This window comes from Scylla paramamosain, chromosome 2, assembly GCF_035594125.1.
Source record: "Scylla paramamosain isolate STU-SP2022 chromosome 2, ASM3559412v1, whole genome shotgun sequence".
In the NCBI taxonomy this organism is placed as follows: Eukaryota; Metazoa; Arthropoda; class Malacostraca; order Decapoda; family Portunidae; genus Scylla; species Scylla paramamosain.
The window spans coordinates 35,859,949-35,875,863 of NC_087152.1; the positions used below are offsets into that span (position 1 = coordinate 35,859,949).

The following is a 15,915-nucleotide window of genomic DNA, read 5'->3' on the forward strand; positions in this document are numbered from 1 at the left end:
ACAACTGCCAGCCTAGCGTTAGGAGGGACATCACCTAAGGAGTCTAAAAAAAACTCTACTAGACTTCATGGACACCAGCCCAGGTATCTCCTCAGCATCACGTCTTTCTGCTGGGGCTTATACTCGTATAGTGCAAAGATCCGAGGCGCATCACCTTCGCATAAGTATTATTGCATTTTTTTTTATTTGTTTTCTACTTTATTTCTTTTATTTAAATTCACTTTTTGTCGTCATTCTATCTCCTGTATTTTTATCATGTTTGTGGAGATAATGTTTATTTTCTTTTCCTTTTTTTATTGTTACTGTAGTTGTTTTTTTATTTTGTTTTTCTTCTTGTTTGTTATTGAAAGAGGAAGACAAATAATAGTAGTGGCAGAAGAAAAAGGAAAAGGAGTACATGTGACAAGAAAGTTTTCCTTCCCGCCTGTTATGACAGAGAAAAGCGGCAAGTTTGAAACAGTGAGGCCCAGACGGAATATACGAGTATGACAGTGAGATCCTATTCCTGGTTGAGAGCCAGGCAGCATGAAGACCAAAGGAGCAGTGCTGACAATTGTGAATTAAGACCATATTCTAAAACACTTCTGCGCCACACCTCGACTACATTCAAAAGCCTCTAGATAATCTAAAGTTGCAGGTAGTTTTTTAAGGGTGTTTAATGGCTTGAATGGCAGATTAACAAGAACTGTACATTATTATCAGGAAAATCAGTCTTGAGAACCCAGCTTATTATTTCTGTAGCCTTTGAAAACAGTCATGGTGAGAGAGCATTGCGTTTCTGAATACGAGCGTGAGACAAACTGGAGTATGGCGGCCAGCTGATCACCTCTACACAAACCGAGGTTCGGGCAGGGTTCTGCTGTTCATTCTTTTCACCACCAGCACTCCTAGGATGAAGACTAACGCTACTCTGCTTGTGAAGTTGCTAGATTTTGACCTCTCCTTCATAGAGACCTTGTGTGTATTTGGTACATGATTAGTTTTTGCTTTAAGTATGTTGTGCTAAATCCAACCTCACTCGTTCATGTCACCACCACCGGGAGCTTTCTTTGCCTGCAGTCGGTGCCGTCACAACAACCCTACGCTCCAGCACCCGGCCGGCGTCCATCTAAGTGCTTTTGTTTCCTGGTTTTAAGGGTTAATAATTCACCATAGTGTCTTCTAGCTTACCAAGATATCAGTAATATGTGATTAGCTCAGCTGGCCATCATAGGGGCATCTAGGCCGTTAAATTTTCACTACTAGTCCCTTAATTAGGTGACTGTTTCCTTGTATGTTGGATTAAATAAAAATAAGTAATGGTCTAAATTTTATAGTATGTTTGATAAACTCACCCATTTATAATTTCCTCACATGCGTGTACCTGTTATGAAAAGTACGTAACGCCATGCAGCAAAGCGTAAAATATTGTGAAGGATGACGATGTAATCTTTCATACCAATATCCCTTGTAAATGTCAGTTTTCTTATATCACACCATTTTCTGTGATGGCACAGCCGCCAAATAGATGCATAACTGAGCTAAATCTTACAATAGCATTTAATGGAAAGATCTTCAAACCTACATGGTTTTCTAAAACGTGCCCAACACCACTTAAAAAAAAAAAAAAACGTTAGAAAGTCATATTTAAATGTGTGTGTGTGTGTGTGTGTGTGTGTGTGTGTGTGTCAGAAACTAACCAAAAGAATTAAATGTCGCTCGCAAATGGAAACGTAGAAGTCTTGAAAAACATCCAAGGAGGTGATAATGCTCATGTCATATACCTGGAAGGCATTTGACAAAGTGGACCATGGCATTCTCCTGCACATACCACAAGAGCATGGGAAGATGGATCTATAACTTCCTGACAAGAACACAGAGTGTTTGTCCATGGAGAGCTGTCTGAAGAAAGTGGAGTCCAGAGCGAAGTACCACAAAGGTCAGATCTCTGCCCATTGTTGTTTATTTTACATGTTGGTGATATCGACTCCAAACTACAACATGCCACAACCAGATATGCAGATGAAGGTCAAGACAGCCGAGGATACTGCCACTCTTCATGGAGAATTAAACAAAATAACAGAATGGACCACTGAAAAAGAACGTGGAACTAAATGGTGAATAATTCGAGCTAATAAGATATGGAGTTAAGGAAACAGTCAAAACATCCACCATTTACAACAGCCAACTTTTACAAGAAAAAGACCATGTAAAAGACATGAGCTGTGATGCTACCTTCACCCATCACGCTCAATAAACATCACAAAAGGCAAGAAAAATCAGCAATTGAGTGCTAAGAATCTTCAGAACCAGAGAAAGAAAACCTATGTTAACACTGGAGAACACCAACACTGCCAATAGTGGAGTACTGCTGTCAGCTGTGGTTCTCACATAAGATACAAAACAAAGTTACACTAGAAGTACCACAAAGAATATTTACCAACAAAATACAGGGATTATAGCACCTAAACTATTGGGAGAGACTAAAATACCTCCATACATACTCCCTACAAAAAAGAGAAAGATACATCGTAATTTGTGTATGGGAGATCCTGGAGAGAATAGTACCCAATGTGAACGTTCACCCGAGAAGAGGAAGGTTGTGCTATGTGAAGGGCAGTCAAGGCAACACCCTTTCAAAGAGTCAAGACACTAACTCACAACTCCTTTACACACAATGACACCAGACTTTCTAACTGGTTGCCAAGAAGTTTGAGGGCCTTAACAAGAGTATCAGTGGAGTCCTTCAAGTATAGACTGGACAAGTGGCTCAGAAAGCTATCGGATGAACCACCCATATCAGGCTACCCAAGCTGCCACCACAACACCCTGCCTGAAGTCACACAGAGAGCAAGGGTACGGGGAAGTGCCTAGAATCAGTGGAGGCCCACCTTAGATGTGCCAATATCAGGCAAAATCAACCAAAGTAAACCAAAGTAATATGGAAAAAGACTCATAACATACAACAATTTTACAAAATGAACAAAAGAAAAATAATGAGAAAAATACACACGTATTATGATACCACTCCCAAAAAAGAGAGACGAATAAAGAAGTATCGTTAGGATTAGCTATATAAAAATCAACATAGCATAACCACACAAATAAAGGCATGTCTTGGGAGAGTTTAACCAATCTGATCTGTGTTTAACCAATCTGTGATCTGTGCCGCGCTGCAGGGCAGCGCGGCACAGATTACGAGAAAGCGCGTCCCGTTACTGTGCGACCCAAACATTGTCACTGTCAGCACTCCCACACCTGCAGCTGCCGAGTGGTGAGTAGTGTGCCTGTGTATTGGTGTGTGGTGCGGGTGTGTCTGGTGTGTAGGCTGTAGGAGTATTAACCACGCTCTCAAGTTAAACAGCAGGTGGTTAGGTGTTATAAGAGTGAGAGCCTTGGCAGTATGCGTAGCCAAACGGTGCCATACCCACATGACTCACCTCACCTCACTCGCCAAGTCATCGCATTATCACGGGCTGCCTTATCCTGTGATCCAGCGAGTGTAGGGGTGCAGGTGATGTGAATTAATTGCTAGGGATCCAGTCTTTTGTTATATGCCACAATTATAGTTTCTAGGAGTTATTTTGATAAACTATGTTGCTTTGTCGTTTGCGAAATAGGATAGAAATTGAGCAACGAAGTTGAATGAATTAATTAATTATATCAACATATTATACACCTCTAGCAACCAACAAAAAATAGGGTTGCTTTTTAAGATAGGCTTTTCCTTTGTGGACCCTTCAGAGTTAGTGAAGTGGTGTGCCTCAGTCTTTAACACATGTAGCAGTGAGAGACTTTCAAAAACTAAAATCTAACCAAAACATGAAACCTAAATGGGGGGGACAAAGCCCACCCTGGACATTCTTTAACACTGAACCAATGGTTAGATGTCAGTAGAAATTGTTCCCTTGTACATATAATGCATCTCATGGATCATGAGGTGAATGGAATTGTCATGCTACATTCGTCTTCATACTGCCATGAAAAACCACTTGATGATAAATTTCTTATTAGATTGTTTGATAGTATCTATCAGGTCTTTGGTTCTAGGGTGTATGAATGAAGGCAGCCTGTGAAGGAGGCTGCCCCACTTCTGGTCTGATCAGCGGATCAGTTCAGGCGTGGGGAAACATTGGGTCTATTATGATGCAGCAGGAGCAGACCAGCCCTGCTGATGGGCCCTGCCTTCTATATAGATATTGTCAGTTGTGATGTACAGCTGACCCTCACACAGTGTGGTGCGGTGAGAATTGGTCCTTTCTTCCCTAGAGTACTAGAGGCCAAGTAGTGAGGAAATGCTTGCGAATGTCATTTCTAGATGCCTTGTCCCAACTACCCACACAAAGGGAGGTGTCAGCCTGGTTTATAGATAGATATTGAGTTTAATTAGTTTTCCATTGATTAGTTGTGCCTGTCTACTTTGCTGAATAAGTTATCTAGTAATGATCAACTCTTGCAGATTTTTTTTAAATTCTAGATTTAGCTCACAGGGTTTACAGTTCTCATATTTATCAAACCTAGAAACACATATGTCATTCAAACTTAGATGCTAACAGATTAGGATCTTGTGATGCACTTCCTCCCTGATTAAGTTTGCATGGCATTGTGAGCTACAATACAGTTGAATGCTTTAGCTGCGCATCAGTGTTCCATAGATAGGGATTCTGGCCTTGAGTTTCTAAATATTTAACATATAGGTAGTGTATATGAGTTAAAACTTTTTTAGTTATCTCTTTTTTGATAGGAATATTTGTTACCGCCTTTTTCCTACTGTTGACAGCAGCAGTTGGTTAATAAAGGAATACAGTTTTAGATAAAGGAATGCAAGGCATTGCCCACTTTATGCAAAGCATTCCCCAATACTCTTGATGCACTACTCCCAACAATTTTTTTTTTTTTTTTTTTTTTTTTTCTCTATGAAATATGTTTGCCTCTTGTTTCATCACTGGATGAAGCACCAAGTACTAAACAGATTACTTAACATAATTGTCATGTTTATTAACCTGAGAATGTGCCTGAAAAAAATTTAATAATGCAGGAAAGAATCCTAACACTTTGGCAGTGAGTGTGAGCTGTGATAGATTCTGAATAAAATACTCTTGCATTTTAAGGTTATGAAATAAGAGTTAAAATGAAAAGCCATTCTGTAAATCATGCACACTAATATATAATTTTATGTTACATCAAGTAGTCATCAATTTACAGATTATGTGAATTACAATGACTCTCACTTATGACTACTTTGTGTCATTATTTATACAGCAGACAATATAAAATTGCTTTAAAAAAAATGTGTTTGAATTAAGTTTGTTTGCTGCAATGCAGTAACACACAAGTTCCTCTCCTCTCAATCTGCTTGGTCCCCACCTTAGTCTCACAGCAGCCACTGTTCATTAGATACCTCTCACTACCTTCCATTTGGTAATCCTGAGCTTTAGTACTTAAAACGTATACAAAGAGAAAGATTTGCTGATAGGCCAGCAAAGAACTGGTGCAAATACATTTGAAGTCAGACCAGCATGTTAATCCAATTTGTTTTTCATCCATATGATAAAATTTTTACCCAGTAATTGCACCAATTTACAACCTTATATACCTACAATTGGTCAGTCATATATAACTCAGCCATAAGACAGCGACTACCTGTATGATTATATGATTAGGGAAAACTTCAAAAGGTATATTTCATTTATGTCCATTTCATTGTCAGGTAAGCATGGATGATGCAGAAGAATGCATCAATCATGCTGCCGAAGTGGCCCGACAAGCAACACACTTTGACACCAGTGGGAGTCACTCAGCAGCTATCTACATGTACCGCCAGGCAGCGGAATACCTGCGGCGGGCAACAATCCTTGGCATTTCTTCACCAGCAATTACAGAGAGAATCCAGCAGTACAGAAACAGAGCTGACGTACTTGAAAATAATGGTAAGAACTGCGGCATCTTCAGTACGAAATGAACGTGAATCTGTTTTTGTGTTTCTGTTTGTTTCTGTTTTTATTTTTCTCTTTTGCACAACTTGAAATATGTCAAAAGAGTGTAAAAAAAAAATCAATTCTGTAACCAATTTGGCCCTTTTTTTCTTCAAATTTACTCCTTATCACATAAAATAAAATTAAGAAAATATAGATATGAAAGTCATTTCCTAAAATTTTCTATGCTGTGGATTGGTTTGCTCAGAGCCAAGTTCATTCTTAAATATTTTAGTTGAAATTTTGCCAACAATGCAAAAGACTTTCTTATTCAAGATAGCACTTTCAACCATTGGTAACCTTTTGTAATGTCCCTGATTCTCTGTTGTCCCATCTCTTTGTATTGTATGCATTGGTTTTAAGATTCCACTGAAAGCCCACCCTGGCAGATATGCACATCAACATATGGAAAAATGTGAAGATGCATATAAATCAATTTGCTATGAAGTAAAGTGATGATATATGTTTAGCTATAGAAGATTTTAATTTGTTTCTTTCTTCACAGTGTCCTTAAAAAGAAAGATGTAGAGAAATGTATTTAACTGCTTAATCAGTAGGTCTGGTACAGTCTTACATATGTGAACTTTTGCTAATTTTTCTTCTCTTATGATCTAGAAACACAGACCCAGTCTCCACAAGTCATAGCAGAAAAAGGGCAGAATGAACTGAGCAGAGCACATTTCTTGTTGCTGGAAGCTTTTGAAGAGGATGAAGCCGGCAATGTGGAAGAAGCTGTGGAACTTTACTCTAGTGCTGTTGAGTTGTGCCTAGAAGCAGTAAGTCATATGGTTTCTGAATAATATTTTTACTGAAATACTGTACTGTAACCCCCAACAGCCAACACCAATGCAAATAACTGAGAGGATGATTGACTGGTTTTTTAAATTAAAATTTACAAATGGTGTCAGTTTTTTTTTTTTTTTTTTTTTTTTTTTTTTTTTTTTTTTTTTCTCCCTGCTTTCTCTGTATAAGCATCTTCCAGCCCATACATGTGTGTGTTTGGATATATTGTGACTGAATGAAACGCATTTATCAGGTTGAGCAACTTGTTTATCTCTACATATTCTTGGCTGAAGGAATGAGAATATAGAGGAGCTCCTAGCCCCTTCACTCATCACTCTTTAGGCACCTTTATATAATACATAGGGAACATGGTGGTAATATTCTTTCAGTCCAGCAGTGGAGTGTGTAGCCATGCTGAGTCCTCCTTACCATAGTGACTAGGAAGGGCAGTGCCACTGTTTATTTCAGTCCCTAAAGCCCCACAAGAGGGATGAAATAAAATATAAAGGCTGAGGATTGAAATAATTGTAGGTGGTACATGACAGCATCCTTGACATTATTCTTTTCTTCATACATGATTTATACTTTGGTTTGTCAGTATCATATTGTAGAAAGTAATAGAGCAATATCTCCCTGCAGTGCAAGAATGCAAGTAATGCTAAGATAACAGACAAATTACGAAAGCTGGCTGAACAAGCGTTATCTCGAGCTGAGGACCTGAAAGCATCAGAAAAGGCAGCTGCTAAAGGTTAGTTTATCTTGTATGTAATATTTGATATTGTTACCTCTTCTTCCATTAACCAGCAGCTTTATGAACAAAACAACTACATTCTGGCAATGTCAGGATTTGATCAAATGCATTCAAAATGACTGAAAATTTGCACCCACTGATGGCTTCCCCATATAGAACACACATGACAGCATGCATTGTAGCTTGGCTGGAAGAGGTTAATGGTTATCATTTGTGTACATCATTGTACATACAACTTACACAGCATAGTTCCAAATTGCACAAGGTCATGTTGCACAATTCACAAGTATGCAAGTTACAAAATATTCAAGAAAAATTATCACTTGGCTCAAGCAGGTCTCATATAATGCATGCTGTAGATGAGATTGTATGAGAAAAATGTATGTATAATCATACCTGTATAAAAGGTATATTTTATTGGTCCCATCATATATCTTTCAGGTGCAGAGATTGACAGCAGGACATCAGAGAAGTCTCAGTGTCAGAAAGTTTCACCATCCAGAGCCATACCTCCCTTAGGATATGGCAATATTGTTGATGCTAATCCTCAACCAAAAGGTATGTATGTTATTGTTATTTTCTCATTTTCCTTTCCATGCAAAGCTATGTATTTTGTCTCTACTGTTGTGTTTCTCCATTTATGCAGGATAAAGGTATACTTTTAAAAGATTCACTTGTATTAAATGTTTATTGAGCTTTATTACACATATGTGGACCTGCAGAAGTGTCTGAAATATCAGTTGATAACATTTCTCCCTTTAATCTTTCTTACTTAGATATATTGTTTCAATCTGTGTTATCTATTTATCAAGGAGAATTATACATAATCTCAGTGATAAATTTAAGTATAATTTCACATGTACATCTGTTTTGTATTATAGTATTCCTGTCTAGTGTATGTATGATTTTCCAGGTACACCAAACACAGCAAGGAAATCTGGATTGCAGCTCGCTGGCAAATCTGAATACACAAAGGAAGAAGTGGAGGTCTTAAAACGAACTTCAAATATTAATGGAAGAGACTATGTGCCCTTCCTTGCTATTGATCTGAGAGAGAAGTTCGCCTTCTCCATACCATTTACTGACAAAGATGGTCTCCTCCCTCTTGCTCCAAAGCAGAAGAAAAATTTTGCCAGGTGGGCTCGACCAGAAGACATTTCTAGTGATCCCAAGATGATTGAAGTAGTCGACTGCTTCAGCATCAAACAAACCTGTGTGTCTGACTGTTCATTTGTGGCATCTGTAGCTATCAGTGCTTTGTATGAGAAGAGATTTAAGAAGAGACTGATAACTGACATCATTTATCCCAAGAATCGTAATGGTGACCCAGTATATAACCCATGTGGGAAGTATATGATTAAACTTCACATCAATGGAATCCCAAGGAAAATAATAGTAGATGACAAGCTGCCTGTCGGTCATCATGGGGAGCTACTTTGTTCATATTCAACAAACAAGCATGAGTTTTGGATATCACTTGTTGAAAAGTCATACCTGAAAGTGATGGGTGGCTATGACTTCCCCGGCTCAAACAGCAACATTGATCTCTATGCTCTCACCGGTTGGATTCCTGAGCGTGTGTCTATCAAGGACAAGGACTTCAATAAAGAAGCAACATTTCGCAAAATTCTTGATCGCTTCCACCGAGGAGACGTTTTGGTCACTGTGGCCACAGGGGAGATGAGTGACAGTGCAGCAGACCGAGCCGGACTTGTTCCTACTCATGCTTATGCAATGCTTGATATAAAGGAAGTAAAGGTTAGTAAAAAAAAACTTCAAAATCAGTCTTAAAGAAGGATTAAATTAATTAGTAGATTTTTCACTGCTATTTAACGCATTGTTCCTTCATTAGAAAGCACACTTAGCTCCATATCCACCTCTTAACTCTGTGTAATGTCCCAAACATAAAAGTCCCAAAACCTCACTTGAGCATGAGATGCACCTGTTGCTCAATATCTAACATGCTGGACAGTTGATTCCTGACTTGGTACCTTTCTCCTGCAGCTCAGATTTATTTGAGCTTCCAAATCAATTCACTGTTTCAGTTTACCGAGTTTTGTGTACTAAGCAGTACAAGTGGGAGCACATTGATATAGGTAATACAGTAATGTCTTTTTCAGAGTTTATACCTTTAGTCTTGACTCAGCTTAGAAAATGACACCTTGTTACAGTATTCACTAGCATGGTGAAATTATGTGGATTAACAGTGTTAACCCCTAAACTGTGGATGTCACATATGTAATGGCAGCTTAATACTGCACAGGCTGTGGGTGTCACATATAGATGTTCTGACCTTGGTGGGCTCAGTTTGAATTGGCCATAGGGAATTCTGTGATAAATTATCATCCCTACATCACACTCAGCGCATCACCAGAGTTTCAGTTTCTTGGCAGCCATGGTGATGCACACACATGCAGTTTTAGATTCCCACAAGTTTGGTTCATCAGTCGCAGAGAGCCATTACAATTACATTAGCTACACCATGAAAAATTTATTCTCTTAACATTTTTTTTCCATCTTGCTCAATGCTTTTAGTGCTTTGAATTTTTGCTTACCACAGTGAAAGGGTTAGAAAAGGTAATTTTTTTTTCTAAAAGAGTCATTGTAATAGTAAGAGATCCTTTGGTTTTAGAATTTCACTTAAAAGTTTCTCAATGTCTCCACAGTGTAGTGGCCAGAATGCCTGGTTACAAATCCATGGTTGCCTGTTCAAATCCAGGCTGGAACAGGCAGCACACAACTCATCCTTCCTTTGGGTTGGTCAGGAAATGGGTTCTTGGGAAAACCTGGGGAGGATAAACTGCTGTGGCAACCTGTATGTAATAGACCTGTGTCCCAGGATATTATCCACCAGTCTCAAAAACCAGGGAGACATATGAGAACTGAGGACATGCACAGCCATAGTGTGTGCCTCCATCTTTAGCTTTATTCTCAACTTATTGGACATCATGCAAGTCAGGCATACCCACACTGCCTGAAGCTCAAGACTGCACACTCAATATGTATTTCAACCTTAACTTTGGCCATACTTACCCAAAAACATTTGTTATTTTATTATTACATCCATTCTCCCTGTCTTGGTGCTTTCAGCATTTCTCCATCCCATACTGTTATACCAAACCATTTCAGCTAATTCATGCTCTCTTAAGTGTATATGTACTAACAATTCATGCTATTCCAGGGCAAGCGCTTACTTATGCTGAAAAATCCGTGGTCTCACCTGCGCTGGAAGGGAAATTATTCAGAAATGGATCAAGTTCACTGGACTCCAGAAATGTGCAAGCTCTTAAACTATGACCCAAAGAGTGCACAAACATTTGACAATGGTGTATTTTGGATTGACTTTGACAGCCTGTGCCATTTCTATGATGTGATCTACATGAATTGGAATCCTCGACTCTTCTCCCACACATTCTGCACACATGAGTAAGTATTCATTCATTTGACTTCATTATTTGTCCATTAATGTATGGTAGTAGCAGTACTTTTTTGAGTTTCAGTTGGTCAGTTAGAATCCAACTTTCTAATTAACCTTTATAAAGATAAATTTCTACAGTGATGAAAGGTATCATTAATTTGTAGTACTATAATCACTGTCACTATTTCATGTCAGGCATGAGCTTTGGTATGAAGATATCTAAAGAAATTTTTTTAGATTTTATGCTGAATTCCAGATAAAAGACTGTGGACATGTATATTTTGTATTGTGTCATATCTTGCACAGAATTCTGAATATTAGAACATGGTAACATCTCATTTAAAACAAGCAAATGTTTGACCCTTCGTTCAGAACTTGGTATGCAAAGGCTGGTCCCGTGCGTGATCTGTACAACGTTGGGGAGAATCCACAATACTCTCTGGATGTGCAGTGTGCAGGCGGCTCAGCTGTGTGGATATTACTTACTCGGCACATAACAGAGATTGAAGACTTCAGGAATAACCAGGAATACATCACCCTCCTTGTGTACAAGACTGGGGGCAAAAAAGTCTTTTATCCATGTGAGTTTCTCTTTCTTATCCTGTCCAGGTTTAAAGTAACCATTACTTCTCTTCTCAATACCATATATTTTTTGGGTTTTTGCTTTCATAGAAAACATTCCACTGAATTAAACCAGCTACAGGTCATGAATCATATGAAGCATACTCCATACTCCATAATGGAGTATGCTTCACATGTCTGGGGGGGTCCCACTCATACCGCTCTTTTAGACAGGATGAAATCAAAAGCCTTTTGTCTCATCAAATCAACTCCTCTCCTCTATCTGACTGTCTTCAACCTCTTTCTGATCACCACAGTGTTGCATCTCCTGCTATCTTCTACCATTAATTTCATGCCAACTGCTCCTCTGATCTTGCTAACTGCATGCTTCCCCTCCTGTGGCCTCACTGCACAAGACTTTCTTATTCCTCTCATCCTTATTCAGTCCATCTCTTTAATGCAAGAGTTTACCAGTATTCTCAGTCATTCATCCCTTTCTCTGGTAAACTCTGGAACTCCTTGTCTGCTTCTGTATTTCCACCTTCCTATGACTTGAATTCCTTCAAGAGGGAGGTTTCAAGACACTTATCCTTCAATTTTTGACTGCCGCTTCAGACCCTATTCGGGGATCAGCATCTCAGTGGGCTTTTTTTGCTATTTGGTATACACAGCAAAGCCTGATAGATGATCTTTTACAATTATGCTGCCATAAATCAGATTCACAACATGCTACACTGCCATGCAACCACTAAAGCACAATGGATAATGTGGATTCTTCCCTCCCACTCCTAGTGCCTCCATGGCATGAATCTACAGCAGCACAGAGCTTAGCCAGCTCTTCATCCTTCCTTTGAGTTGGTCGTCATTAAACTGTTACCTAGGGAAACCTAGATGTCACAGTGGTCCTGTGTCCAGAGGCAAAGGATATCTATCACAGGCTAAAAGGCCAGTTACATGTGTGAGTGTTAAGGCCATGTGCAGCTATACCATGTGCCCAAAACTTTACCTTCCCTCCCCTACCCTCTCTCTTTCAGTAAACTGATTCAGTTACAGATACTGTTTAGACTCTTGTTTATATTTCTGTACATGTACTTTTTCATCAGTTGTTTATTTTTCAATACAGTTGACCCTGCTCCATACATCGATGGTATCCGCATCAACAGCCCTCACTACCTGTGCAAGATGGTGTTGAAGGAAGCCGGGACCCACAAGTTTACACTAGTTGTCTCTCAGTATGAGAAGCACCTCACCATACACTACTCCTTGCGGGTGTATTCAACGTGTCCATTTTCTCTGCACAAGATACGGAACTTGTGCAAACATAAGCATGAGGTAAGATCAAATACCTGTGGCCATTTTATATTCATGAATATATAGTGGTATTCAAGTTCAGCACTGACTGCTTCTTTGGCAGTGCAACTGAGTGTGTATTGCTAAATTTGTGTAAATGGACCAAGTGTATATTGTCTTGTAACTGTGGGGCATTGAATTTGCTCATCCAGTATAGTGATGAGTGGCTGCCTGTGATAGAGAGTCAAGCATCAAGAACCTTAAAATGGAGTTGATGGTATTATCAGCTCCATAATTTTCCCACTATCCTAGAAACCTCAATAAACATATTTATATTGGTATTGTGCATGTTGCTAACATTCATTCATCAGTCATAATAACTTATGCCTCATCAACCACATTGTTGTCACCTTTTATCTTATTTGGTAAATATCAGATATTTATATATGTAGCTGTTGATACTTAGATTTCTTCTAATGCAAAACAGTATAAACTTGCATTATGCAAAAATTATTACACACAATAAATTTCCATTATTGACAATGTAGTAATTAACACTGGCACATACCACACCAGGTGGTTAGTGTTGCATGTGTGAATATGAGAGAGAATTATATCTACCAAGTGAGATAAAGATGGCAGCCAAGTTGACAAACTATACATTCCCATGATCTATGAATGTTAACAGTATGCACAATACACAATGCTGTTTCAGGGATACCAGAAATATTATAGTATTGGTTACATCAATTCCATTTTGGGGTGGCTGGTGCTTGGCCCCTTGTTGCAGGTAGCCACATATATATTTTACAGGTCAAAGCAAATGCCTGTTCTTTCATGGCAGGACCTTCTATTGGGGAACTATGTTAAATACAACTGATCATTTGTGAAATAGTTATGAATGTGGGTAATCCAAGGATGTAGATATTTTCCATTTGGCTTCAAGATTTGATAATATTACCACTAACAGCAGTGCTCCATTCCACTTTGGTGTTGCCCTAGAATATATTTCAGGCAATTATCTTAATATCTTGACAAATGTTATCTGGGTATGCGTTATTGTGATAATGATATCGTGTTATTGGTTATCCGATAATTTTTTTTTACTGTGTTATCAATTCATCGGTATCGCCAATACTTTTGGTTCCAGACTAGCAGTGATCAATAATTTTATTTTTTGGAACATGAGCATGTTGAAGTTTTAAACTTTGAAAATCAAATGTTGTCATTTTACTTAAAACAATATCAATTATCAATTATCTATTATCACCGATAAGTTATCATTATTGATTTATTGGTTATCATGATAAATATTTTCATTATCACCCCGAGCTGTGCATGTTATAGCAGTTGTAATGAGTGGCTCGACTGTGATGCCAGCCTATGAAAATCCAAGGTGTGGTGTTTAATGCAGGCAGATCTGCAACAGAGCCAGCTCACAAAAATCAAACATGGTTCATGAACTATTTGATTACGTAGATTGTTGTTTTGTGCTCAGAAAATTAACTGTACTGACTTGGACAGTGAAAACGTTGCTTCCTTCAGTCATGTTCTCTCTCCGGTGAAGTATTTTGAGTGGCAGTGCTACACTCACTAACGATGGCACCACATTAATATAATGGAACATTTTGAAATCTCTGCTAATATTGTGAGACACTTGACTCAAAAAACAAAACTAGATTACCCAGTCCAGTAGATATTATTATTTTGTCATGCTGTGTGTGTGTGTGTGTGTGTGTGTGTGTGTGTGTGTGCACCTAATTTATGTTTGTATGTATATTAAATATTAGGCAGTCATTCTGGCTATGACTTGATTTGAACAGGTCACAGGAAAATGGAATGGGGAAACTGCTGGAGGCTGCCCTAATCATCCAGCTACGTACAAGAATAATCCAGTCTACCAGTTCAGAAATGATTCAGATCTGACGTGCTTTAGAATTGAACTCAAGGCTCCAAAAGATATTCAGGTATGATGGAATGACTGCTTTTTTTAATGTGTTGTATTTGAAAAAGAGACTGCTCCATAAGTTATAAACTTTATTGAGAATATAATTTTGGAGTAGCTGTTTTGACTATTTGGGCAGTCATTCTCTTGTGAGTGACATCACAACTTGGATGAATCATGAGGTACCTTATTCATAATGGTGTTGGATAAAGGCAGTGCTGTGAAACTAATGTGCTGTAAGCAGCTATTTATAAAAAATATATATATATACAGTGGGGTATGTGACAACACTCGGTCATTATAACGTACAACTACAACAGCACACTGAAATTTTAATAATTAGTTAATCGGAATAACAGTCAGAATGACATCTCCGCCAATTTTTCTCAGCCCCCCAGCTGCTAACTCTGTACAAGGGCCTTATCCGTCCATGTATGGAGTATGCTTCACATGTCTGGGGAGTTCCACTCATACTGCTCTTCTAGACAGGGTGGAATCAAAAGATTTTTGTCTCATCAACTCTCCTCTGACTGACTGTCTTCAGCCTCTCTCTCATCACCGCAGTGTTGCATCTCTAGCTGTCTTCTGCCATTATTTTCATGCTAACTGCTCTTCTGACCTTGCGATCTGCATGCCTCCCCTCCTCCCGTGGCCTCGCTGCACAAGACTTTCTTCTTTCTCTCATCCCTATTCTGTCCACCTCTCTAACACAAGAGTTAACCAGTATTCTCAGTTATTCATCCCTTTCTCTGGTAAACTCTGGAACTCCCTGCCTGCTTCTGTGTTTCCACCTTCCTATGACTTGAATTCCTTCAAGAGGGAGGTTTCAAGACAATTATCCTTCAATTTTTGACTACCACTTTGGACCCTTGTATGGGACTGGCATCTCAGTGAGCTTTTTTTTTTGCATGGGACTGGCATCTCAGTGGGCTTTTTTTTTTTTTTTTTTTTTTTTTTTATTTATTGAATTTTTGTTGCCCTTGGCCACTAGCCCTAACATCCCTAAAATATAAGTAAGAACTAAACATTCATGAAAAATCATGATTGTCAGTATCCCATTTACTTTTTTCAGATTGGGTTTGAGATTGTCTGTGTTGAAGCCAAAAACACACAGGCATCTGGATATTTTTCCAGGAAACAATCAGGAGCATACAGGTGAGTAACAGTTTATCAAAAAATACTTATAATTCTAGATCTTGAACACCAGGCATTT

At 38.6% G+C, this 15,915-nt stretch overlaps 1 protein-coding gene across 4 annotated transcripts in view; it reads left to right on the forward strand.

The window, feature by feature from the left end:
* The window catches only part of LOC135114131 (calpain-7-like), a 22,264-nt gene continuing 6,349 nt past the window's right edge, over nt 1-15,915 (forward strand). The window contains exons 1-11 of one of the 4 annotated variants that reach the window (XM_064029878.1): nt 1-83; nt 5,690-5,909; nt 6,570-6,730; nt 7,377-7,485; nt 7,930-8,046; nt 8,402-9,246; nt 10,670-10,914; nt 11,279-11,487; nt 12,591-12,799; nt 14,581-14,724; nt 15,775-15,857. In XM_064029878.1, the coding sequence (XP_063885948.1) occupies nt 5,696-5,909; nt 6,570-6,730; nt 7,377-7,485; nt 7,930-8,046; nt 8,402-9,246; nt 10,670-10,914; nt 11,279-11,487; nt 12,591-12,799; nt 14,581-14,724; nt 15,775-15,857 (2,336 nt within the window). In that variant the 5' untranslated portion in view covers nt 1-83; nt 5,690-5,695. Of the gene's footprint in view, nt 84-3,101; nt 3,254-3,367; nt 3,494-4,033; nt 4,223-5,689; nt 5,910-6,569; nt 6,731-7,376; nt 7,486-7,929; nt 8,047-8,401; nt 9,247-10,669; nt 10,915-11,278; nt 11,488-12,590; nt 12,800-14,580; nt 14,725-15,774; nt 15,858-15,915 lie in introns of those variants that run through there. The other 3 variants (XM_064029872.1, XM_064029856.1, XM_064029863.1) reach the window with 3 other exon arrangements.